This window comes from Pituophis catenifer, unplaced genomic scaffold (genome assembly GCF_029215685.1).
Source record: "Pituophis catenifer annectens isolate HBS135680 unplaced genomic scaffold, rPitCat1.0.hap2 SCAF_2, whole genome shotgun sequence".
Taxonomy (NCBI): domain Eukaryota; kingdom Metazoa; phylum Chordata; class Lepidosauria; order Squamata; family Colubridae; genus Pituophis; species Pituophis catenifer.
Genome location: NW_027256882.1, coordinates 148,873,818 through 148,900,015, shown reverse-complemented (window position 1 = coordinate 148,900,015; position 26,198 = coordinate 148,873,818). Strand labels below are relative to the sequence as shown.

General features: G+C 42.0%; 1 protein-coding gene across 1 annotated transcript; it reads left to right on the top strand.

The window, feature by feature from the left end:
- On the top strand, positions 1-17,881 carry DHH (desert hedgehog signaling molecule). Its single transcript, XM_070934778.1, has 3 exons — positions 1-315; positions 16,026-16,287; positions 17,214-17,881. The coding sequence occupies exons 1-3, from the start codon at positions 1-3 to the stop codon at positions 17,879-17,881; spliced, it is 1,245 nt and encodes a 414-aa protein (XP_070790879.1).
- Positions 17,882-26,198: the final 8,317 nt, after the last annotated feature.

Genomic DNA, 26,198 nt, shown 5'->3' with positions numbered 1-26,198 from the left:
ATGGCTTGGCGCAGGCTTACCCTGGTCAACCTGCTTGGGCTTTGCTTGACCAGCTGCCTCCTGTGCCCTGCTCAGGGCTGTGGCCCAGGCAGGGGACCGGTGGGACGGAAGCAGTCCAGCCGCAGAAGCCTGGCCCCGCTGCAGTACAAGCAGTTTGTGCCCAACCTGGCGGAACAGACTCTGGGGGCCAGTGGCAAAGCCGAGGGCAAAATCAGCCGCCACTCGGAGCGCTTCAAGGTCCTGGTGCCCAACTACAACCCTGACATCATCTTTAAGGATGAAGAGAATACAGGTGCTGACCGGTTGATGACAGAGGTGGGTGCTCCTCGGGGGCAAGGGTGGTGCCCGGCTGCCCCAAGGCCCTGCAAAGCTTGGTGCAGCCCTGGCACGTGTGAGGCAGCAACAAAGCAGACTGTGACTCTGAGCATAGAATGACAGCCTCTCCTTTTAACTCTTGAGTAACCTGAGCAAGTGCACCCAACAGATCAGAGGATTTAACAGGTCTGCAGCCTTGGGCCCAAGTACTTCCCTTTATACACGTTAGCCCCTGGGCTTTTCCCTCTACCAGGTTGCTGGTCTTAAATGATAAAATGTTATCACTCTGGGTTTCTTTAGGCTTTGATCTGGGAATAGCTCCTTACAGAATGAGTCTAAACCTGCAGGTCTAGACAGAGCCATCTCAGGGAGCTATTGCTAATTTCAGGAGGTTTCTTCAGTTCAGAGACATTGTTCTGAGATGCTGTGGATTTAATTTTCTGTGGGGGGAGGTTGTCTTGGTCTTTATGGCTGGGGGCAGAACAGAATTGGCAAACAAGCGCCAGTAGCAAATTTCTAGGCTAATCCCAGGAGAAATGCGCCTACCAAATTTTATTATAGTGCCTAACTAACATTACCCATATCAGAGAAAGAGAAAGCGCTGCAGGACTCCATCAGCCCCTTCGTACTGCAAATAGCCTGTTTGTTCTTTCTGTTTTCTCAAGTCTTTAAGACAGACCTTCTTTGAGACATTTTGATACCAAAGCAAGAAATGCCGCTACAATGACCAATCTTGTGTATGCACCTATAAAATGCTGGCATTGGCATTTCTTTTTAAAATGTCTCCTGTGTTTTGCTGTGCAGTTACAACATCTACTTAGGCTTCAGAGTATCACAGAAACTCAAAGGTACTTCAGTATTTTGTTGGAAAATGGCCAAATGCTTGCTTGGGTAGAAAAATGCTTGCCCTGAAGTGGACCAAACCATTGTCAATTGGATTTTAATTTGTTATTCAAGTGCACATAAACTTTTCTGAGGAGTACTGCATCGTCGCAATTCTTAATTCTTTAGTTTAATTATTAGTGTGATTTGCAGTGGCATGTTATGTTGTCTTGAACATTTTAAATGGGAAAAAAAGGGAAAACATTATATATATCTAATTATCTGTGTGAGGGAAACAATGTCGCTTTAGTGTTCTTTAGGGAGAAAGAACAGCCCTTATTAATTCTGCAAAAAGAGGAGGAATCTTATGGAAGAGTTACATTTATTATCTTAACCAGCTTTCTTGGATCACAACCCACTGCATGAAATGTACAGAAAATAAAACTGTGCAAGGATTATATACACACGTTGTGTGTTGTGGGGGAGAGGGAGAAGAAAAAAAAAGAATTGCTTCAGAACTGCCCAAATGCAATTAACAGTTACATGTGAGCCAAACATTAAGTTAGTTAATATACATCAAGTGACATGTTAGGCCAAAAGTAATTTAAAAAAAGCTAAGGCTGGTCCGTTTAGAAACAAATAATTAGGAATACCTCCAGGACCTCAAAAGTACCAGAAAAAGGAGCAACACATTAACAAAGACTCTGTAAACCACTTAGAGAGGGCTGCAAAGCACTGTAAAGCGGTATATAAATCGAAGTGCTATTGAAGTGCTATTGAAAGTCATTCCAAGCCTGAAATGAACATTTCTGAAGATCTGAATGGAGATCACAATCATTGTATAGTATGATCAATTAACTCATAATGCAGGTGAGGAAGGTGATTGGTTTTGCCAGCCTCCAAATCTAAAACTGATTATAAGGAATTAAATTTTAGCCAAAGGTGGTTGAAGGATTGTTCTCTACTGTAAAGGAAAGAATTAGTAATTTTAATCCTCCTGCAGTAGGTTATTTCTAAACATATGTAAATATTTCTAGCAATGAGTGGAAGCTCCTCACAAGGCGAGCCATCTTGGAATTAAAATGGGATTTCCTGACAGTGAGAGCAATGGACAGCTTACCTCACAGAGTTGTAGGTGATCCATTGCTGGAAGTTCAGGATGGTGTAAGGATTCCTGCCTTGGGCAGGGGTGTTGGACAAGAAGATCTCCGAGATCCCTTCTAGCCCTATGATTCTATGATTTTTGGCTTAGAAATCCTCCACCTCTATCTGGGTTCCCTGAGAAAGCCCTCATCCTTTCTTGGGGTCATGAGGCTGTTTACGCAATAGACTCTAACCTCAGTTTTTCCCTTTGCTAAAAATGCCTCTTTTTATTTGGTTCTTTTCTTGCTCTCTCTCTCTCTCTCTCTTTGGTCTCTGAATGTTCTTCCTGCTCCATCCTGTGAAACAGGAATGTAAGTGACTTCAAAACCATCTCCATTTCTTAATCTAAAAGATTCAGATTACCAGAAGGTCATCAGAAGCTATTATACAATGGTCATAATGACTCGCTAATTGATGGATGACTTATTCTTGATTTCTTTACCCCTTTTTTACTGATCATCTGATACATTGAACCATACATTAAGGCATGGGCAGGATTTGCACAGCCTACTAGGAGAAAATGTAGTTAGCTACTTTTGTAGTTCAGTAGTTGGAGCCCTACTGGGAAAAAAAAAATCCTTCTCCCCCACTTCAAAGGCATTATTTGAAGTGCCTACAAGGCCAAAACCAATAGTGAAAAGTAAGTGCTAATTCTCAGAACCAAAGGCAGATTATCCATTGATGGGTAGGAAGAATCCTGATGTTGGGGGTGCCATTACGCAGAGAAAGAGAAGAATCTATTGGCAAATGAAGCTGGCTTCTCCCCAGCAGATCTAATGCCTGGGATCCTTTGATTATAATCCATCCTTTTATGTTGAGCTGGGAAGGATTCTGGTCAATGTTTCCCGTTATCTGTAGTCAAGGCGTGGTTGGAGGTCCACTTCATAGAGATGCATGCGTGCTATCACAGCAGTATTGGCTTTGTTTATTCTGGTAAAGCAAATTTTATTCTTGTCCTCAACTTACGACCGTTCGTTCAGCAACTGTTCAAAATTACGATGCTGAAAGAAGGGATTTACGACTGGTGCTCAAAGTTATAGCCATTCCAGCACCTCTGCGGCTATGCGATTGCGATCTGGGCTCTTGGCAACCCACTCAGGCTTAGGACAGGTTGGCCAAGCCCTCCACGATCATGTGATTTGCAATCTTCCCTGATGGTTTGCTAAGAAAGTCAACAGGGAAGATTGCAAGCCATCTTGTTTCTCTGTGCAGTGTGCCATCTCCCCACTCTGCCCTATGCTTCTCTTCAGTGGTGAAATCCAAATTTTTTACTACTGGTTCTGTGGGCATGGCTTGGTGGGCGTGGTGTGGTGTAGCTTGGTGGGCATGGCAGGGGAAGGTTACTGCAAAATCTCCATTCCCACCCCACTCTGGGGCCAACCAGAGGTGGCATTTGCCGGTTCTCTGAACTACTCAAAATTTCCGCTACCGGTTCTCCAAACTGCTCAAAACGTCTGCTACCGATTCTCCAGAACCTGTCAGAACCTGCTGGATTTCACCTCTGCTTCTCTCCAGCCTAGGGAAGACAGGGCAGTTAGAGAGAAAGACTAATTTTCTAGTGCACGGTGGGAGGGGAGCCGATGTGCTGGGCTGGAAGAAGAAAGCTGTGACCCACCACGTTGGTTCAGTGCACTGAGGGAAACTGCCTGCTTTCTTTTGGTAGGCAGTTCCTTTGTTCCGTTCTTTTAATAACCTGTGCAATCGCTTAGTGGCCACATATGAGAGGGCTGGGACAGCGATCATTGAATGAGGCAATCATATGAATGTCTCCCTTAATGATTGCAACCATTTAACGACTATGATGGGCAGATTCCATTATGATCATAACTCAAGGGTCACCTCGACTCTGTATATACAATTTTAAAAAGGAGCCTATCCCAGGGGTGAAATGCTCCCGGTTCGGACTGGATCGCCCGATCCGGTAGCAATGGCGACGGGTGGTTTGGAGAACCAGTAGCAAAAAATCCCTGCGGGCCCCCCCCCATCATGCCCAGCTGAGCTGCACGATCATCAGAGGCTTTTTTTTTTTTTACTTTTAAAAGCATTTTTTCTACAACCTCTTCTGACGAAAAAATGCTTTTAAAAGTAAAAAAAAATACCTCTGATGATCGTGCGGCTCAGCTGGGATCGTTAGAGGCTTTTCAAAACTTTTTTCAAAAAGCCTCTCTGACGATCCCAGCTGAGTTGCCTGATCAGCAGAGGCATTTTTCAAAAAGCCTCTCTGACGATCCCAGCTGAGTTGCCTGATCGGCAGAGGCTTTTCAAAGCATTAGAAAAAATGCTTTGAAAAGTTTTTTTTTTAAAAGTTGGCCACGCCAACCCAGTCACATTACCCCCCCAAGCCACACCCACAGAACCGGTAGTAACAAATTTTACATTTCACCCCTGGCCTATCCCCAGGCTTAATATACAAAAGAGAAAAGTTATGGGAGGGAAGAGGAAAAATAGCAAATTCAGATATATATTATAATGTTTAAAAAAGGAGTATTTTAATCATGGGCTGGAATATTTGATATAATTCTGGAAGAGGATGGTTCTTCTGGAGGCTGATGGAGGGCCCTGCCTCCCATCTCATCTGCATCATCTAGTGTGACAAAATGGCTGCTGTCTGATGAGGGTTGCTTAAACAGCCTCATGGCTCAGGTTGTTCCCCAATAAAAGATTAAGGCTTTATCAGGGGACCCAGGAAGAGGTGGAGGACTTCTAAGCCAGAAATCATAGAATCATAGGGCTGGAAGGGATCTCGGAGTCTTCTTGTCCAACACCTGCCCAAGGCAGAAATCTTTATGCCATCTTGAACTTCCAGTAATGGAGCACCTACAACTCTGGGTGGCAAGCTGTCCATAGATTAATTACTCTCACTTGTTGGATTTCCTTGTGAGGAGCTTCCACTCATTACTAGAAATAACCTACTGCAGGAGGATTAAAATTATTAATTCTAATAAATGAATTGATTGAGGCTGGGATTTGAGTGGGTGGATGGGAAATTCCTATTTAGTCTTAAATACATTGATCTGTTATAGACGGAGCATTCTGAAGTGCCCTCGTTTTTTTTCTTTTCTTTTTTTTTACTGAGACACAATATTCATCTCCTTCAATATTGTTTTGATTAGGACAGTGCTTAGTGCTACCAGAATTGTCAAATAAAATTCATTTATTTGGTTTATATTCTGCCTCTCTACTCAGAGTAACTAATGCATCTAAATCATCTAATGCATCTAAATCAGGGCTGTCAAACTCCTGGCTCACAGGCTGGATGCATCACGCACTGGCCACGCCCACTCCCGGTTTAGCAAAGGGGGAAAAAGTCCCGATACGTCACGTGACACCACTATGACGATGTGAGTTTGACACCCCAATCTAAATTGTCAAATAGACCTTTTGTTCATATCATGCAACAATGAACATATAGGATTTATTGTCAGACAACACAGTGATGGCCAGCAATTAAGATGCCTTCAAAAGAACTTAGATATGTGAAGGCTATTCTGACAGTGGAAATTAGTTGCAGTATCTGATATTGAAATGCCATTTGGCTTAGCATGGATGAATCCACCATTGTAATTTTAAAGTCAGACATGATGAGTGAACCACAATATTCCAGCTTGCTTATCAAATATGGCAAGTATGATGATCAAATTGCTTGAAAAGATGCTATGGTATATGCCCTTGAAATAAGAACAAATATTCAAAAGAACAATAGAAATAGATGGCAGGAGAACTGAAATGCATTTAACAAATAGTGGATAAATGGATCCAAAAGGGTGTGAAAAGAAAATATTGCATTCATCTGGGCAGCAAGAGAGAAAACACTACCAACTGCTAATATTTACAGATCTTTAATGCCATCTTTGTCACACCTTGTTTCATTTGGCAGGAGCATTTTCTACCTGGATGTAGCTTGTAAAATTAGGAAGGGAAGGTGAATTTTGTACCAAACTTTCCAGCTTCTTCCTGAACCAAGGAGTGCCACCAAAGATGAATGGGTAGCATGATACCAGCAGAGATAACCTAAGGATGGTTTTCTGCAGGGGTGGGTTCTACTTAACTTTACTACCGGTTCGCATCGCGCCTGCGCGCCTGCGAAGATCACTTATGATGATGTCCGGGTTTGTGGGCGGAGCTTCCCGTCGGTTTTACTACTGGTTCTTGCGAACCGGTCTGAACCGGGGGCAACCCACCACTGATTTTGTGCCTAAATTCTACAGATGTTCAATACAGTCCATCACATTGTGTCTACAAAGGGTGGACTGAGTTTGGGCAAGAGTAGCTTATTCCTTTACTTGAAAAACCAGACAATGTTCCTTCAGGTCTGTCTGAAGCCTTCGGATGGTAGAAAACTTGGTGGTGAGGGAAAGAAGGGCATGGAAGGTGGGAGAGAAGAGCTGTACTTCTCTGGGACAATGACATTTTGCCTTTGGTGGGTAGAAAGCTGAGTTCGTTCCAGTTTCCTGCTGCTGAGTCATAGCATGCCATCTGAAGGCAGGGTGGGCTGGCAGCAGTCATTCAACTCTGAATAGCTAAGGGGGTGTGCAAAGAACAAAGAGAAGAATTACAGGAAGGTTTAATGGCTCCTCTGGGGCATTAGAGGCTGCTTTAAGGGGAGACAGGAAGCTGGGTGATGTGGGCTTAAACACCACAATTATAAATATTCCTTAGAATGACTTCAGGAATGCATTTTGTTCATGCGCAGGAGCTGACTAATAACCTTGCTTCTCTTGCCATTAGAGTTTTTCAGCCGAAGGGAGGCGTGCTTTCTGTCTTAAATACACCGGAGAAGGAGGCAAATTGGTGCCAATAACTAGGTTGCCTAAAGATACTTCCACTCACGCTAAGGAGGCTTCTTGCCCCACCTGACTCCTGCGTGGACATAACTATGTCCATAATTGGGGGTAGTTGGGTATACTTAGGGAGAATATTTAAATTGATTGGGAATTCACAACTGCAAAACAAAGCATTAACCTCTGTCATCACCTCCATTTGCAAAAAGGCCTCTGGACCTCAGGGAGACCCAGAGGCGCTCTTAGTTAATAATGATGGCAAGTGACTACACCTCGTGCCTTGTTCATGACTGCCACCATCCCTACCCCAAAATAAGTTGGAGGCAGAAAGCAAGCACACTGATGACCAAGAAAGGATTTCGTGGAGATTTGTATCCCCCCCCTGCCTTCAACTCTTTTTAAAAACAATCCCTGAAAACCTGGTTCTTCCCCCAGGCCTGGGACTAGAGAGGGCGGTGGTGGATCCTTTATGGCAGGGGTGTCAAACTCACGTCATCACGGTGGTGTCATGTAACATATCACAACTTTTTTCCCCTTTGCTAAACTAGGCATGGGCGTGGCCAGCTCATGACGCATCCAGCCCATGGGCCGGGAGTTAGACAGCCCTGCTTTATGGGATCTTTTTTTGGGTGCTGCTGGGATTTTGTTTGGTGTATTTTGTAGAATCTTTGTATTATTCTATTTTTAATTGCCTTAGGTTGTATGCTACCCAGCAATAGGATGGAGCAAAGCCACCTAGAAACTACAGGTAGTCCTCAACGTACAACTATTCATTTAGTGACTGTTTAAAGTTATAACAGCACTGAAAAAAGTGACTTATGACCAGTTTTCACTCTTACAACCATTGCACCATCCCCATGGTCATGTGATCAAAATTTGAGTACTTGACAATTGGCACGAATGTAGGACAGTTGCATCGTCCCAGGGTCATGGGATCACCATTTGTAACTTTCCCTGCCGGTTTCTGACAATGGGGGAAGCCAGATTCACCTAACTGTATGATTCACTTAACAATTGGAGTGATTCACTTAACAACTGTGGCAAAAAGGTCATAAAATGGGGGCACAACCGTCTTGCTAAGCAATGGAAATTTTCCACTATCCACTGTCATCGTAAATTGAGGATTACCTGTAATTAAATATCTAAACCACAACTACATGCAGTAGTTAATTTTGTGAAATTATGGCAAGTGCATGAAAGTGTCCCTAGTACGTCCTCAAAATTCCAAATGTGCCCATGTCAAAATTTTATCTGCTTTGGGGGAGGGCAAAGAAGCTAGAAAAATAATTTCCAATACTGTATATTGAGGTTTGTGATAACAAATGATCTCAGTTGCCATAACTAAAATCCACTTGGCTCCATCTTCTGTTCTTCTTCTTTTCCTCTTCTTTTTATACATTTCATCCTATATTTCTGTCCTTTATTTGCCTTTACATTCCACCTGAGACCAAGAGCCCCAATTACTCTCAAATTCATTCTATATCAGGACTAAAAGGCTACATATGTCTGTGCAGAAGCAAATGCAATTGTATTCTATAAGGATGGTAAATTGTCTAAAATTGCATCTTACATTTTAAGAAAAACGAAAAGACGGGTTTTAACAGAGACTATAGGCCTTTTGTAATAACCTTCGTTGCTTTTTTTCCTGTTTTAACTTTTTATTTCAGTTTGTAAAAATTCTACCCTCTTTTGGGAAAGGGGGTGAGATCTGCCCAATAATTCCTGCTGAACCAAGTTCTCTTTTATCAGCTTTGCTCTTCTGATATGAGAATAACTTCAAGGTTTCTTTGAACTGTTACTTACATGTTTATACAAAGCAAAACAAGCTTCTCTTTCAGTCTAAAAATGTGCAGTGAATATTCCCGCACTCACATTGCCTTGCCAAGGCAAAAATTTATTAACTGAAGCTTTTTAAATCTTTCCTCTCCTATTCCACTCTATGTTTATTAAGGGACATTCAAGAAAAAAATGCAATTATCTTTGCCAGGAGATGAGGCAGAATCTTTTCAACAGGTTGGATACAAATTAATCAGTGGAACGGTTTGCCTTCAGAAGTTGTGGGTGCTTGAACATTGGAGGTTTTTAAGAAGAGATTGGACAGTCATTTGTCTGAAATGGTATAGAGCAGTGATGGCTAACCTTTTCCGGACTGAGTGCCCAAAGCGTACACAGGCGCGAATGCCCGAACCCCCAAAATGCAATGCGCATGCGCCCGCATGCATACGCCCCGCCCCCCATGCATGTGTGCGCCCCCATACGCACACATGCCCTGTACATGCACACGTGGCCCCCAATGAATGCACCCCACCCCCCTATACATGTGTGTGAGCCCCCTGCATGCATCCCGTCCCCCACGCATGCACGGCAGAGACCCGAAAACCAGCTGGCCGGTGGGAGACGCGTGTGCATGCGCAGCACAGCTGAACTGGGGTGATGGCTCGCATGCCATCAGAGGGCGCTGCGTGCCACCTCTGGCATACATGCCATAGGTTCGCCATCACGGGAATAGAGTTTCCTGCTTGAGCAGGGGGCTGGACTAGAAGACCTCCAAGATCCCTTCCAGCTCTGTTGTTCTGTATTCTGTACTTTTTTTCACCAAGTATTCACTGATACAAAATCTGTAGCAGGAAACTTCTCATTATCTTTGGGGGGTGGTTAGATAAACTTACTTGTCTCTCCTATGAATATTCAATTAGATTTTTCTGAATCTGTATTTTTTTTCTTGCATGTGTGTTCAGTTTCTAGTCCTTTTACTTTAAAGGCTGGAGAGTAAAAAAAAGCAAATGTAATCCTTCTTCTTGCTATTCTGGCTAGCAAGTGCAAAGGACATTGGGAGCAACACAAAGTTTTAAACAGGGGTGAAATCTACTTAGCTTCCCTACCGGTTTGGAAGTGCACGCGCCACGCGGACCCATGCGCAGACCCTCCGTGCATGCGCAAACCCTTCTGTGCATGTGCAGAGGGTAAAAAACAGGTTTTAACCAGGAAGTAACAACCACCAGGTAGGTGGGCAGAGCCTTGTGCTGCCATTGCTACCGGTTCTCCGAACCACCCGCCGCCATCGCTACCAGTTCAGCCAAAGCGGTCCAAACTGGTAGCATTTCACCCCTGGTTTTAGCTGGTGGTTGTTAAAATTGACACTAATTTATGATGGGTCCTTTATTTAAGACTTGCCACCTCAGATCCTTTGGATTGCAAGCTTAAGAATGAAGTTGGTAAATTCCCCTTTTCAGTATATGAAAACTCCACGAGCAGCTAGACTAAATAACTTAAATTTAGCTACTCATCATAATCCGTGCTCCTTTCAAGTAGATCATAAAAACAGACCCTTGCGTTTCAAAACTGCATTACATATTTTGAGGGGAAAGGTTGTGATAGCTTTTTGCTATCAAGTGGCTAGGAATGTTGCTGCTGGAGTAGAGCAGGGGATGATGGACCTCTGTCCTTTCTGTAGCGATTTTTGAACATCTCCCAGTAGCCCCAACCAGTGTGAACTGTGAGGAGCAATGCTGGGAGGTGTAGTTCAGCCACCAGCTTCACAATCTCCTCCTAGCCCAAAGGAGTCATGCACCTCCTGCCTCAGTGGGAAGCTTCTAATTCCAGATGGACAACTTCTAAGTTCCCCATCTTCCAAGAGGAGCTCAGGAGCTTCCTATTTCCCTGTCACTCAAAGTTCACTGCAAGAAAGCAGCTGTTCGATCTGAAGCCTGCTGGGTGCTGTGGGACCTCCAGTGGGAGTTACAAGGGGAGGGGGAAGGCTGGCACCCAATGAGGTCCCATCTATGACACGTCCTACGGTGCCCTTTTTCCCCCTGCGTTGACACCAGTCCCGGGCCTGTGGAGTGACTGAAAGAGTCCTTTGTGGCAAAGTTGATGATTTTGCTGTTACTACCCGAGGAGTTTGAATTCTCGCCGAGTTAAGTAATTCTGGGCCTGGAAAACAGCTATTGTGTTCAGGCCCAGGAGCCCATGGGAAGCCTCTCGCATTCCTCTTTAGGCTTCTAGCTTGCTCCTTTCACTATAGACGAGGCTGTTTGTTTTTTTTTAAATGAAATGCCTTTTTCTCCCACTCACTTCCTGTTCCCCTACCCTTTCGCCACCTCTTTCCTCTTTCCTCTTTTTGGTCATTTTATTCAGCCAGGTGTTCCAGTTGCCCATATCTGGGTCTTAGAGAGCCGTATAGCTTCATGTCATAACGGGATTGATCTACGTGAGAGAATTACACTTCCTTATTTTGAGGGTCCAACAGCATCTGGAAACGAGGCAGGGAACAATCTCTGGCTTGGGAGGACAGTAGAGGTAGTCCTCAACTTACAGCCATTTATTTAATGACTGTTTGAAGTTACAACGGCACTAAAAAAAGTGACATGACCATTGCATGACTGTTGTAGCATCTGCATAGTCACATGATTAAAATTCAAATGCTTGGCAACTGGCATGTATTTATGATGGTTGCAGTATCCTGGGGTCTTGTGATCAACTTTTGTGACTTTCGGACAAGCAAAGTCAATAGGGAAGCCTGATTCACTTAACAACTGTGTTATTAACTTTACAACTCCAGTGATTCACTTAACAACTGTGTTATTAACTTTACAACTCCAGTGATTCACTTAACAATGGTGGCAAGAAAGGGTTGTAAAATTGGGCAAAATCAGTGATGGGTTGCCCCTGGTTCACACCGGTTCTATAGAACTGGTAGTAAAACAGGCAGGAGGCTCTGCCCACCGACCTTGACGTCATCAAAACGCTTCTGCGCTTGCGTGCGAGCAAAGCAAGCGCGCGCGCGCGCAGCCCCGCTGCAAACCAATAGTAAAGGTAAGTAGAACCCACCCCTGGGCAAAACGTTAAGTGAGTCTTGCTTAGTAACAAACATTTTGGGCTCAATTGTGCCTATAGGTCGGAGACAACCTATAACTGTTTCTTCCTCTCAGAATTTCTAAGTCCTAAGATAATGTAAATTGTTAAAGACAAAATAGGAGGCAGGGATATTAGGTATACAGTGGTACCTTTGTACCTTTGTAGGACTACCTTTGTAGTCATCATTAATTGGTTCCGGGTGGTGCAATGAGTACCAAAAATGATGAGTACCAAACAGATTTTTCCCATGAGGAGTAATGTAGTGAATCACAAGGCAGCCAACACTGACAAGTTCTACCTTGTGTGTTGAATACCAAACAAACAATGATTACTGGGACAATATTTTTCCATCAAAATGCATTGATTACCAAATTGAATGAGTTTCAAAGCAGTTGAATACCAAGGTACCATTGTATATATAAATGAGTACTAATAGATAATATACCTTAAAATGTTATATAAATATAAATGTATATACAATGTACCCTGTTTTCCCCAAAATAAGACATCCCATGATAATAAGCCCAATCCGGCTTTTGAGCACATGGCAATAAGGCCAAGTGCTTATTTCAGGGTTCAAAAAAATATAAGACAGGGTCTTATTTTCGGGGAAAGACGGTATTTATTTTCTCCACCTTTATTACTTCATAAATAACCCAAGGCAGCAAACGTACCTAATCCTCCTTCCTCCTCCTCTTTTCCCACAAGAACAGCCCTGTGAGGTGAGTTGGGCTGAGAGAGAGGGACCGGCCCAAAATTACCCAGCCAGGTTTCATGAAGCGGCAGGAAACTGATTCCACAGGAAACAGGAATCTATATACAGTATAATTTCAGCAGCACAATGCATGTATTTATTTGAAGACACATTCTTCAAATATTTTCATATCTATATCATAGATATAAAATTAATTCCTAAAGTGTATTCTGTGATGAAATTCATTGTACATAAATGCAGTATTCAGCACTCTGGGTACTTAGAAAAATAAAAGGAATTGTCATTTTAAAAAAATACCATACGTTAAGGAAAGATTTAAGTAACAAATGATTGCATTTTGGAATATTTTGTGCCATTAAAGCAATTTAGCGATCTGCATAATTTCAAAGTTTGTATATAGGATGTATCAAAACAGGTCTCATAGAATTGAATATATTGAATAAATTACTTCAGATATTTGAACTGGTTGCCATTTTCTTTTAAAAATTGTTTTCTTTCTTTCTTTATTGTTTGACACACAATCTTCAAATATTCCTAAATATGGAATATTTCCTCTTATGTTTCCAGATTTCCTTTAGATCATCTGGTGGAGTATAGGACTTCCTTCCTTCCTTCCTTCCTTCCTTCCTTCCTTCCTTCCTTCCTTCCTTCCTTCCTTCCTTCCTTCCTTCCTTCCTTCCTTCCTTCTCTCTGGATTACTTTTGATGCAGCCTGTATATTTAAACCATAATTCCTCTCCTGTAAGCCACAGAAGGTGTCTTTTTGGGAGAAGAGATGTTGGAACCATGAATATTTGACTGACTCCTTGTAAGGATTATGAGATATACAGTTCATAATAAAGAGATAAGTCTAAAAATTGATGGAAGAAAGTAGAGGCAAGAGAATAGGATAGGATTCAGGATGAGAGTAGGAATAGCTCCTGAAGAAAAGCTGATTTCACCAGGGGGCACTCTAGGGAACAGGACAAAACCCCCTCCCATTTATCTTGAGAGAACATTTAACAGGATGTTATTCAGTCAAGTAATCTTTCATCTGCCTACCCCGATCTGCCTGGTCTAAATTCAGGTTAATTAAAAACCAGGTAATGAATTGGAATGTATTTTTCTCAGGGCGGTTGAGTTGGTGTTTTTTTCCACCTGACTGCTTCAGGAGAGAGATGGCCTAATTTCAAAGAATTAATAGTTAATTGTCAATGGCCAAGATCAAGCCCACCGATCCTCCCACTTTAAAAGTCACCTTTTCCCCTAGTTCTTAATAAACAGACTATGCAGAAAATGGGGGTGGGGGAAGAGCATAAGGCTATTTAAAAAATCCAAGGTTTTTTTTCTGAAAAAGTACTTCAAAAGCAGAATATTTATACACACACGCATTCATGCAGAATTGGTTTTTGCTTTCGCAGACATGCTGCATTTTTTATCTTTTATTCTTGCCTTCATGCTTAGCTAATTATTTGCTTTCTTCTTGTCTGATTAACTATGTGATCTTTCTGTTCATTTAATTTAACAAACATATGAACTAAATACAAGAAAAAAAGCTATTATAGACTATTAAAAGACTTTTCTTAATTATCCGGGTTTCCAACTGGAAATGCCCTTGGCAAATAGCTCCATTCCAATTCAGAAGAAAGACATGATTAATGATGTTTAAAGGATGTTTTGCTTTATTGGGGGTTTAATTGAGTTCTGTTACATATATTAAACTCAACCCCTGGCAGAAAATAAGAGTCTGAATCTGAGAACTTCTCAACCTATTCCAAAATTTTGCTGTCTGTCTAAAGCAGGAATGTCAAACTCAAGGCTGCTTAGATCTGGCCCATGGGGCCACCCTGAAACAACAAAGGACCGGCCCGCACTGTTTCTGCCAGCAGAAAGAGAGCTTGGGAGGATCGCACGAGGCCCTCCCGGGCTCCATTTTCAGCCGCGATGGCCTCCTGCAGCCCTCTGCCAGCGAAAACGGAGCTTGAGGGAGGGCTATAGGAGGCCGTCGTGGCTGAAATCGGGGCGCAGGGTGTGCGCATGACCACCCTGGGCTCCATTTTCACTGGCAGAAGGCTAGCAAAACAAACTAAAAATAAAACAAAAGGAGAAATGTTTCCCCTTTTGCATTTGAGCATGCAAGAAGGGACAGGAAAGGAGAAAGGAAAAGACGAAAGACAAAGCAAAATAAGGAAAGATAGGAAGAGAGCAAGGAAGGAAAAATAAGGAAAGAGGGAAAGGAAGATGAGAAGGAAGAGGGAAGGAAAAAGAAGAAAAGGAAGGAAGAAAGGAGATTATAATGAGAGTGAGGTAGGGTCTGAGGGAAGTCCTGCCTTAGACCTTGGCCACTACAGGTGCCCCCAACATGCGTGACGTTGAGCTGGCCACGCCCCCTGGTCATGCCTTCCCCCCCCCCCGAGGTCAAACACAACCCTGATGCGGCTCTCAATGAAATTGAGTTTGACACCCCTGATCTACGGCACGATCAGACAGGACAATATCGGCATTTTGCTCTGACAGACTTTGAACCTGAAACCATTTGTAGGCCAAATCTAAGTGTCACCACTGTGGTACAGGCCCTCCCTAGCAGCTAAAGGATTGTGGAAGGAATACTCATAGCATTAACTGTTAAGATTGAAGTATCCTACACCAATATCTTATTTCTATTTCTTTTGTTTTGCCTATTCTTTGCTAACAGGAAATAGATATAGGATACTGTATTGCTGTAAGGAATCAAAATCACACAGAGTCACCCTAGGATTGTCCAGTTGAATCTGAATTAATTTTCTTGTGCAGATGAAGTGAAGGTAAAAGGAATCTCACAAAGGGAAAGCAGAAAATGTCAGTCTTGTGGGATCCTTGGTCCTCTCTGAGCTTGGTTGTGAAAATGCCAGTCCTCCCAGGTAAACCAGACAGGAAACACAACCTAATGAGCTAATTCTACCTGGGGTCATGTGATCACCTTTTGTGACCTTCTGACAAGCAATTCACTTAACAGCTTACTAACAGCTTAACAGCTTACTAACAGCTTAACAGCTTACTAACTTAACAACTGTGGCAAGAAAGGTTATAAAAATGGGGCAAAACTCATTTAATAACTGTCTCATTTAACGACAGAAATGTTGGGCTCAATTGCAGTTGTAAATCGAGGATTACCTGTATTCTAGGAAACAACAGATAATGATCAGGACAAAGATCCTTCTTTCCAATCGCTTTGTGGGGCACTAAGAATTAAAAAAGGGGGAAAGTGAACTAGTGACAAAGTTGAACCCGAGAGCTTGAAAGTGGCTCTGGACCGGAGCTGGTTCAATTGCTGGTGGAATGGTCCTTCTCCTCCTCCATCTCCCAAGCCTCCTTTAAGTCTCTGTTTCAATGCAGCTTGAATCTTAACACCATCTACCTCTTTGCTTCCTGCAGCGTTGCAAAGACCGAGTGAATGCCTTGGCCATTGCCGTCATGAATATGTGGCCGGGCGTAAGACTGCGAGTGACGGAGGGCTGGGATGAAGATGGACATCACCTGCCTGACTCTCTGCACTATGAAGGCCGGGCACTGGACATCACCACCTCTGATCGTGACCGGGAGAAATACGGCATATTGGCCCGCTTAGCTGTGGAGGCTGGCTTTGACTGGGTGTACTATGAATCCAAGGCACACATCCATGTTTCTGTGAAAGCAGGTACAGAGAGCCCCCGAACTATAAAAAGGGGATAGTAGAGCCAGTAGGATTTTCATGAAGCCATTTGAAGAGCAGGATTCCTAGGCTCCATTACCTGCCTGGGCAGAGAAAAGAGCCAGAGAATAGTATTTATGAATGCGGGGGCAGCATCAGACTTGGCACTTCCCCAAATTAGGCAACTTATTAATACTTGTAATGGTTCTGTCTTCTTATATCCTTCGATATAAGATGAGCGGCTATATAAATGTTTTAAATAAATGCTGTACGTTAAACTAGGTTAATTCCTCATCCAGGCCATAAATAGAGTTAAATCTCTTTATTTAAGTATCTCACCACCACTTTTTATCTCAAAGAATCCCAAAGCCAGTCTTAAAATCAGTGTAAAATCAGAATAAATCCAGAGCGAAAATCAGAAGGAAACCATTATTATTCCCATTAAAAGACAAATGTTGGCAAGGGAATACCATGATTAAAATACAGTTTTAAAAAGGTTGTTTCCCCTTTGTACACGTTGTTATACATGACATCCAGACCAGCAATGACCTTGTGGCACTCGGAGTCTTCCTTTTTCTTCTCCCTACAGCAAGGATCATCCTTGGTTTGAGGTCCAGTGCCTTTCCCACTGCCCATAGACTCCACTGGCCTTGGCATCAACACCTGGCAAGGAAATTAGATGCTCTAGGACAGGGGTGTCAAACTTACGATGACACATTGTCATCACGTGACATATCACAATTTTCCCCGCTTCGCTAAAATGGGGGTGGGGGTGGCCAGCGTGTGACGCATCTGGCCCGCGACCCACAAGTTTCATACCTCTGCTCTAGGAGGCTCCCAAATGCAGTCAAAGACAGGAGGCCCTCAACCTTGAGCCCAGACCAGAAGCCAAACGCAGCCCATCTCATGATGTTGCCTGTTAAATTCCCTAGATAACTCCATGGCTATTCGTGCAGGCGGCTGCTTCCCTGGCGATGCGACTGTGACGCTGCGGAGTGGCGAGAAGAGGAGCCTCTCCAAGCTGCGCCACGGAGACTACGTATTCAGCGTAGATCAGAACGGACAAGTGACGCTTAGTGAGGTTCTGCTGTTCCTCCACCGAGAGCCACACCAGCAGACCCTCTTTGTGGCCATTGAGACAGAAGAACCTGTTCGCCGGCTGCTGCTTACATCCTCTCATCTCATCTTCGTTGCACGGGACCCGGTCAACAGCACAATGGACTTCTCTCCTGTGTTTGCCAGCAGAGTGTGTGTGGGGGACTCTGTTTTGACATACCAGGGGGGCGACCTTCTCTTGCATCCTGCCCGAGTAGTCCGGGTTTGGCAGCAAGAGGGCACTGGTGTCTATGCCCCCTTAACCACCCATGGCACAATCCTGGTCAATGGGGTGCTGGCATCCTGCTATGCAGTCCTTGAAAGTCACCATTGGGCTCACTATGCCTTTGCCCCATTACGCTTTGTCTACGGCATCTTCTCACTACTGTCCCTGAAGGGAGAGTCCAGAAACTGCAGTGCTCAGGAAACAGGTGTGCACTGGTATTCACAGGTTCTGTATCATCTGGCATGGGACTTGCTGGGCCAGGATGCACTTCGCCCCTAAGAGGGTTGCTGGTCCGCTTGTTTGCCAGACAAAGTTAAACTCATCAAGTCTTTAGATAAAAGGGAGACCCTTGGGTATTTGCTTGGCTCCATATCTCCTTGCCTTGGCCGGCTAATGATTCTAGAGCTGAGGTCCCTTTAAAGCATCAACCTTTGCAACAGAGAAACTAGCTTGTGGCCATGTGGGAGTTGGATTGAGGGATTAGGTCAACTGATACCAGTACTCCTGCTGTAGGTTGTATATCACAGGCGCTGGACTTCCTACAGATGTGTTTGGGGAGCTTAAAAATATCTGAGGCATGCTGTGTTCTCCTAAATTTAGCACAAAGTCAATAAGCCCACTGTCTTAATTTTTAGCAGGTGGAATGGCTTTCCCATAGGTGACTTGATCGGCTGGGTTTATAAAACCAGCATAAGGTCAGCTGTGGCTTTTTTTTTTTTAATTCCCCCTGCAGTTGCCTTAATGGGATAAATCAGGAAAGAGCGAGGTATACAGTAGAAACAAATGCTGATCATTTCTAGATGACCAGAAGATTTTTCACCTTCCTCTAGCTTCAGAAATGTATCTGAGCATTTCTGTGACATGCATTCGAGGATAGGTAACAAACAGGTTAGCTTGACCCTTCAATTTGGGCAGGTGATATGGAAACCTGCAAGGTCTGTCTAACCCAGTGCCAGTGGGGCTTTTCCAAGGAGGTCAAGAAACATGCTGGGGACCATGTATGGAATAAGAATGGCTCATAGCAGAATGTGGGTAGTGTCTGTATAACTTGGCATCCTTTTCCTTACTGAGTTTCTTTCAGCACTGGATTCAAGAAAGACGCAAAAGAGGCAAATCCAATCTTTTGCAGGGGGAGATCTCGTAACCACCCAGGCCGAAATGATGACTGAATGGTGGTACAGGTAGTCCTCAATTTACAACCATATGTTTAATGGCCATTTGTGGAGTTAAAACGGCACTGAAAAAAGTGACTTATGACAGTTTTTCACATGACTGTTTCAGTAGATCTGTGGTCATGTGATCAGAATTCAGATGCTTGGCAACTGGCATGGATTTATGACTGTTTCAGTATCCTGGAGTCATGTGGTCACTTTTTGTGACCTCCTGACAAGCAAAGTCAATGCGCAAACCAGATTCACTTAACAACCATGTAACTAACTTAACAAGTTGCAGTGATTCATTTAACAACTGTAGCAAGAAAGGTTGTAAAATGGAGCAAAATTCACTTAATAATTGTTTTGCTTAGCTATGGAAATTTTGGGCTTAATTGTGGTCATACGTCGAGGACTACCTGTGTGCTGGATAGCCATTGGACTTGCTGCCTTATCTCTTTTCTGATACCCTTGGATCTTAAGCAAGATCCACCTGCATTTTCCTATTGCCACTATGGGCAAGGGATGAATGGGAAATTAATACTTCCTTATGAAGATTAAAATCCATGCTACTCCCTTAAGTCTGCAGTACATTAATGAGAGTAACATTTAACTGGCACTCCAGAGTTTTTATTTTTATATTTATGTAAGTAGTAAATTAAATGTGGTCTGCCACCTCTTTGTCTTGTACTGTAGGAGATACTAATTGGATGTTTTTGACAGGAAAATGAATGAAAGGAGCAAGCTGTTATTTCTGCAGGCTGTTTAACGCCTCCCTTCTTCTTCTTTTTTTTTTTTGCAATATATTTTTGTGTGTCTTTAACTAAAGAGAATTACTTTGACTCTGGTGTCTTGATGTGTTTCTTGAAGAATCTGTTTCAATATCCTATTTAAAGATGGGGGAGGGGGAAGATGAAAAATACAATATTAAAAATACAGTCAGCGTTGGCAAGCAATCCCCTTATCTTTTAGTTCATTGGGGCAAAACATTCTATTTTATACACGTGTCTATCCCGGAAGTTTGCACTGTTCACCTGGGATATAGAGTGATTTTATATTTGCCATGCCTGCCCCCATTCTCTTAATGGTGTGATAGGAGTTTTAGATTTTCTGCATCTTGGTCACCCATAGCCTTCCCAGAATGCACTTGGGCCAGCTAAATTTTCGATGGCATCTTCCACATGTCTGCGTCTACCGACTCAGTGCCAATGTGAGACTTATCTCTGATGCATTTACAGATTCGTGGGTTCAACCCTCATTGCTGCTTGTGCAAAAAGTTATAACTATGAAGCTAAGACTCAGATCAGGCCCGCAGAGGAGTGCATCTGGCTAGAAAGATTGCTGGAAGCCGCCAATTAACTCCCAGCCCTGTATCTTCCTGCAGGGCCACGACTTGCTTGCTGGCACAGCTAGTCACGCCTGGGAGGGCACCCAGTTGCCTCCTGCTGGGATGTTTGACTTTGTGCCACCATTTCATACGCTTCTGATCCTGGTTCGCATTCCTACTGCTGACATTTGTATAATGAAGGTCAAGAGAGAGCTGGGAGCTAACAGAGGCAACTGTTTACACTGGGGTGTGTAGGCGTGAGGTCTGGCTGGTTCTATGTCCTCCCTATGTCTGTCTAGCCCCACTTCCCACTCTTCTTGAATTGCACACTTCACCCCAGTGTGGGTTTCTGGCAAGGGAGCAATTGGGAGCCTTCTTAACAGGTGTTGATGACAGAAAGCTGCTCAAAGCTTCTATGGGAATGGGCAGCTATAATACATTTACAATAATAATAACCTGGGCACTTCGGCAATTTTGAAATCAGAGCAAATTTTCCTTGTAGGAAATTTTCATTAAAAAGTGCGATTTCCCAGCATGTGTTCTTTTTGGTAAGACGGTGGATGACAATTAATAGTAAATAAGGCTGGTACTGGTGGATTCGCAATATAAATTAAGCTTGTCATATTTTCTGCACTGCTTTAACAAAAAAAAAAAAAGAAAAGAAATCCAGCTTCATTACTTAATTTTAATTGGGATCTCTGCTGTTAATCATGCCTGAGAAATTAAAATCAGACCTCGAATTTGTATCCTTAGAATGCAAAGCTAATTAATTTCCTCTGTGCCTGGAGGTGGTGGTAGAAGGTGGAAATGTTTATGTAGTCCTCACTGACTGGATTAATACATGAAATGAAAAGCTCTCATTTTTACATAAACATTGAGATTGCATAAATAGGCAGATAAATTTTTTGCAAGGGGAGAGGAGGAGGAGGAGGAAAAATTCTGATAACAGTGAGAGCCTACTCTTTTTATCAGATTTCCCTGCCTGTTTTGAGCAATTCAAAGCTAAATGAATTCCCAGATATATGTGTTACTCTGCAGACAAATTGTATGTTACACTAAAACAAAAAGCGATTCTCTGGCAACGGATATGCCGCACAAGGTTCAAATCCATGTTCTTGCATAGACAGAAGGATGTCAAATGTTTAGTGGTGCCAGGAATCCAGAGTCCTGAAAGAAGTATTAAATTGGGAATATGGCACCCATACCCTTGTCTGTATGAGAGAGCAGGGAGAGGGCTTTATTGATCCCCCCCCCTCATTTTCAGCAGAGGGTGGGATGATGTTGGGATGCAGCTGGCTCAATTCCCTTTGTGTTGCCTTGACAGCTTTAGGAACCGCCTATCCATAGCACGTGAGATTCGAAAGATGGAAATAATGTAGAGGCTTAACAATGGTGCTCCACCTGCTCCTTTAATCTCCCAGGACTGGCTTGCCTGTACAGCCTGCTCCCCAACTATAGTAATCACCAGACTGGATCAGGACCCAGTTTTTATAGGAAAATCATTGGCTGATTATAGATCAGTTTAGCCAGGTGTTAAATGCTGATGAAGTACAGAGACAAAATTCCCGCAAGCAAATATTGATTGCAATGGAAGTGGATTAAAGCTTCAGGACACCCAAATTTGCTTTACTTTGTACTCTGTAATGCACCATATTCTTATCAGAAGTGCTTTATTTTTTATCTTCTATCTAGAAGCACTCTGTAGCAAGGGCTATGTCTCTGTTCACCAGTCAAATCCTAGAGGAGGTCAGTTCCATGATTCACCAAACACAGCAGGGATGGAAAAACCAGCTCCGCCTGGGTATAGCTGAACCACAACTTTTGGAACCAATGGCCATTTATTGTAGTGACTGGGGCTGCTGGTAGTTGGAATTCAGGAACTTTGAGGTTCTCGCTCCAGGAAAACAGTAACAGGCAGTTGTAACTTCTGCCAAGATGCTATATTGATATAAATACAATAATGGGGAAAAAAGCCCAAGCTGAAACATCATTTGAATGAATAAATATTGCAGGTTAGTAAAACTGTGATCCAGATGTTCTTGAACCGCAATTCCCTTATTCCTGACTGTTGGTCATACAGGTTAGGTAGGGCTGATAATAACTGCAGCCCCCTAATTTCAGATGGGACTTCATGTAGTTCAAGACTTAAGTGTATCTCAAACTTCAGATAGACTTCATGTAATCCAATCCTTGTATATCTCAAAATGAGGACAGTGGCGTGCTGCTTACAGTTAGCTTTTTTTTTTAATAGATGATACTGACAAAGGCTAAATGAATTCCCAGTGACATCTCATAAACATCACAGCAGGTAAGCTGTAGGCTGCAATTAAGATAAATAGCTTAAAGAAGATACACTGACTGGAAGGTAAGAATTCTCTCCTCTATGGCACATTCGCATGACATGTCTGGCACTACTTGGTATGAATAAGAGATCTGCCAAAAACAAAACAAAACCCTGAAAACTGGAGGTAGCCAGGCTAGTGGGTATCCTAAACACTTCCAGATTTATCTATTTATCCTACTTAATAAAATAAAATAAAATCTATTTCCTGGTCTACTTTCAGGAAATGAAAAAGAGACAATTGAGAGAAAAAATGTTGCAAAGCATGTTTCTGCCAGATGCAAAGGGGAAGGGCATTATAATTGTGTTCATGACATACAATTAAATGTCAAGTGCCCACAACATAATTTAAGGGATTGTGAAAACCCAGCCTGCCTTGGGTAAATTGGACTAAGCTAACCATGAGTAAAAACATCGAATAAAAGATCCAGAATTACATGCATGGTAGAATATTGATTTAAGGAGGTCAAAGTGCAGAGGTGAAAACCCATAAAGACACATGTTGAATCTAATACTAAATTATATTAAGCCCCACTGATTTAAATGAAGCAGTAAAGCAGGTGTTCTCTTCTACTCAAAACATCAGGGTCTTTAATATGCTTAACAGCTATTCGATTTAAGTTTAAAGAGATTTGTTTTGGACGATGGATTTTGCATATTTCTTTTTTGAATGGGTTTCACCACTTGGAAACCTGACAACATCTCCAATTTAATGTCCACCAAAAGTGGACTTTGGAATAATACTCTTGGAGCTTGCAGGTCTATTGTGTGATTCTTGTCTTCCTGGTGATGAGAATTATAGTAAAATGGGACAGTTTTTGATTGTGTGTCTTTTGCTGCCCTCTGGTGCTCTAGCCAAATAACAGAGTGAATATGTTGTGTTCAATTGGGAGAAACTTGGGAGAAGAGAACATTTGTAGCTCGGGATTGAAGTGTGGAGTCCTTGGTGCTCTCTGGGTTTGGTTGCTTTCTTGCAGACATTTTATTATAACCAGATTAGATAATATCATCAGTACTTATGTGCTGATCAGAGCATTGATGATGTTATCTCGTTTGGTAATAAAACGTCTGCAAGAAAACCTCCATGTTCAGAGAGCACAAAGACCCCACAATTGAGGGGAAAAACTTGTGTTATTGTTTTTTAAAAAATTAGAAATGATACGTTTATATCATTGCAAATGCAAAGGATATTCCCAACTTCATGCACAGCAGAATTATAATCCTGACCAAAAATAAAAATAGGAAAGCTGTTTCTTCCAAGTGAACCAGCAGACACTGCTCCAGAAGTTGTAATATTGTTTCTTTTCCAGTTACCACATCTGCTGTGATTGTCATTGTGGTTCCAGTGACACAACTGCTCCTTCTGCCATCTGTTGCCTTTGTTGTTGTTACACAAAACCAGGGCAAGGCCATCCAGGAGGGACTTTTTAAGTAGCAAGTGTTTCATGAATGTCTGAGTCAATCTAGCAGTTCAATGAGTAGCTATTTGCGTGCAGAATGTTTGCTGGCAGCCTCCTCACTCCCCCTGACCTTGGAATTCTTCCCCTCCCTCTGATGTTTTCTTCTCCAGGGCCTTTTGATAATTATGTAATAATTTAATACTATGCTGGGATTTTTTTTTTAGCTTTCCTACTGCTGCTTTTGTTCTGCTTTATGGTTCTATCTGGAATATAGAACTATAATGTTTTAAATATATGTGCTGTAATAGATTTGAGTTTAATCATTTTGACCGTTACTGTAACCTACTTTAGAATTCAAAGGAAACAATAGACCAATATTTCACACTAATATAAATAAATGAAGCTCTTGTGTTAAAGTTTGAGAAGCCGTGTTTGGCATGAGGGAAAGGACAGCATCCTAAAGAGAGAAGTTTGGCAGCCACTTTAAAACACTGACTAAACCTTCATGGATTGCAGCTCACTTCATCATATGCATTAAGCACAGTATTTCACAGGACAAGAAGGCTGTAATATACAGCTACCTTCCTTGAACCCAACACTCTTCAGAGGGCTGATAGAATAGAATAAATAGAATAGAATAGAATAGAATAGAATAGAATAGAATAGAATAGAATAGAATAGAATAGAATAGAATAGAATAGTAATACAATTAGAATAGGAATAGAATAGAATAGTAATACAATTAGAATAGGAATAGGAATAGGAATAGGAATAGGAATAGAATAGAATAGAATAGGAATAGAATTCTTTATTGGCCAAGTGTGATTGGATACACAAGGAATTTGTCTTCGATGCATAGATTATGCAAATTGAAATTCCAAATATACAGAGGGATGCAGACTGAATAAAAACCCACAGTACTTGACTGTAGTGCTATTTTCTTCTTCATTACTTGGAGGAAACATTGTGACTTAATTTGCTTTAAGGCAGGCATTGCCAAAAGGATAACCAACTTTTCTTTTTAGCCATATGGAAAAACATAGCATTAAGCTATCTCATAGTTTATCAGAGGGCCCTCTATCTTTAAATAGAGGAAATGCAAGCTTTTGCATACCAATAGAAAATAGGTGTCTTGATTACATTTTAATAGCATCAGGATGGTTTCATTTGCATTTCTGCCTGAGATGCATAAAGATCTTGGTTACTCACTAAACTGAGATAATCTTTAGAGCAACGGTCACCAAATGGTGGTCCATGAGAAAATTTTGGTGGTCCACAGAAAAATTATTTGCATTTTTTATGCTGCACTAAATACTATTTATCTTTTCAAAAAATTCATATTAGTGGTCCGCAGGATTTAAAATTATGAATTTAGTGGTCCCTGGGGTCCAAAAGGTTGGTGACCCCTGCTTTAGAGGAACCTCTGTCTATTTCCCTAGTTCCATTTCCTTTATTGTGTTTTTATCTTGTTGTATTTCTGTTTGTTTTGCACTGAGAGATGCTGAGATTCTTCTGGAGTCTGGAAATTAGATTACATAATAAACCAAGATCGGCATATTTAGCTACCTAGAGGAAGAACCCTCCATCTACATAAGAATAAGTCAAGTGCTCCCAAGTGGACAGGGCAGTACTATCATTCTGCAAATGTGAGTGGATTAATTACTTGGAGATGTTGTGAAACTATGCCCAGGTTCCCCACCTCCAAGATTTGCATAGCCCTGAGTCTGCTGACTTATCAGAAAATATTAAAAACCTGGTTCTTTCCTAAGGTTGAAAGGATGAAGTGTTTTGGGAAATCTGGGTTTGTGTTTTTTGCACTTCCTTGGTGGAGGAGATAATTATTTTTAATCTACCATGGTGTCTTTTATTGCACTTTTTAATGTTTTTATATGCAGATTTTTGTTTGTATGCCTAGTTACACCCCCAATTAATTGATTCAGGTAGAAAAAAGAAAATATAGGGTAACGTGTACATATGTATATACTTGATGGCTTAATACAATCAAAAAGCATAGAGGTCAACAGCTACATCTTTCATTAGTGTTGCTTCAAATAGCTACATTTAAAAGGGCTGTTCTTCCTAAAATGTTAGTTTCGTTTCAAATCTATTTCGTTTTCTACCACTAGGTTTCATAGATTAAAAGAGAATTTTTATACATTAAAAATCTAGGTTTAGGGAAACCAAATAATTAAAAAAAGCATTAGAGATGCCATCTTTGAAACAATGTTTTGATACCTTTCAATTAAGATAACTTAATTAGGAGTTAACATGTTTAATGGATACAAATTTGTTAGCATTTGAATACTTAGCAGGGTAGTACTACTCCTAATATTAAGAAATTACCATCTCAAATTTTACTGAAAGCTTATTACAGACG

What these genes read in the sequence shown, in the direction of transcription:
- DHH (XM_070934778.1), top strand. Translation starts at nt 1, where the DNA reads ATGGCTTGGCGCAGGCTTACCCTGGTCAACCTGCTTGGGCTTTGCTTG. An exon ending in CTGACCGGTTGATGACAGAG is followed by an intron (nt 316 to 16,025) that starts GTGGGTGCTCCT and finishes TGCTTCCTGCAG; the next exon opens with CGTTGCAAAGACCGAGTGAA. An exon ending in CCATGTTTCTGTGAAAGCAG is followed by an intron (nt 16,288 to 17,213) that starts GTACAGAGAGCC and finishes TAAATTCCCTAG; the next exon opens with ATAACTCCATGGCTATTCGT.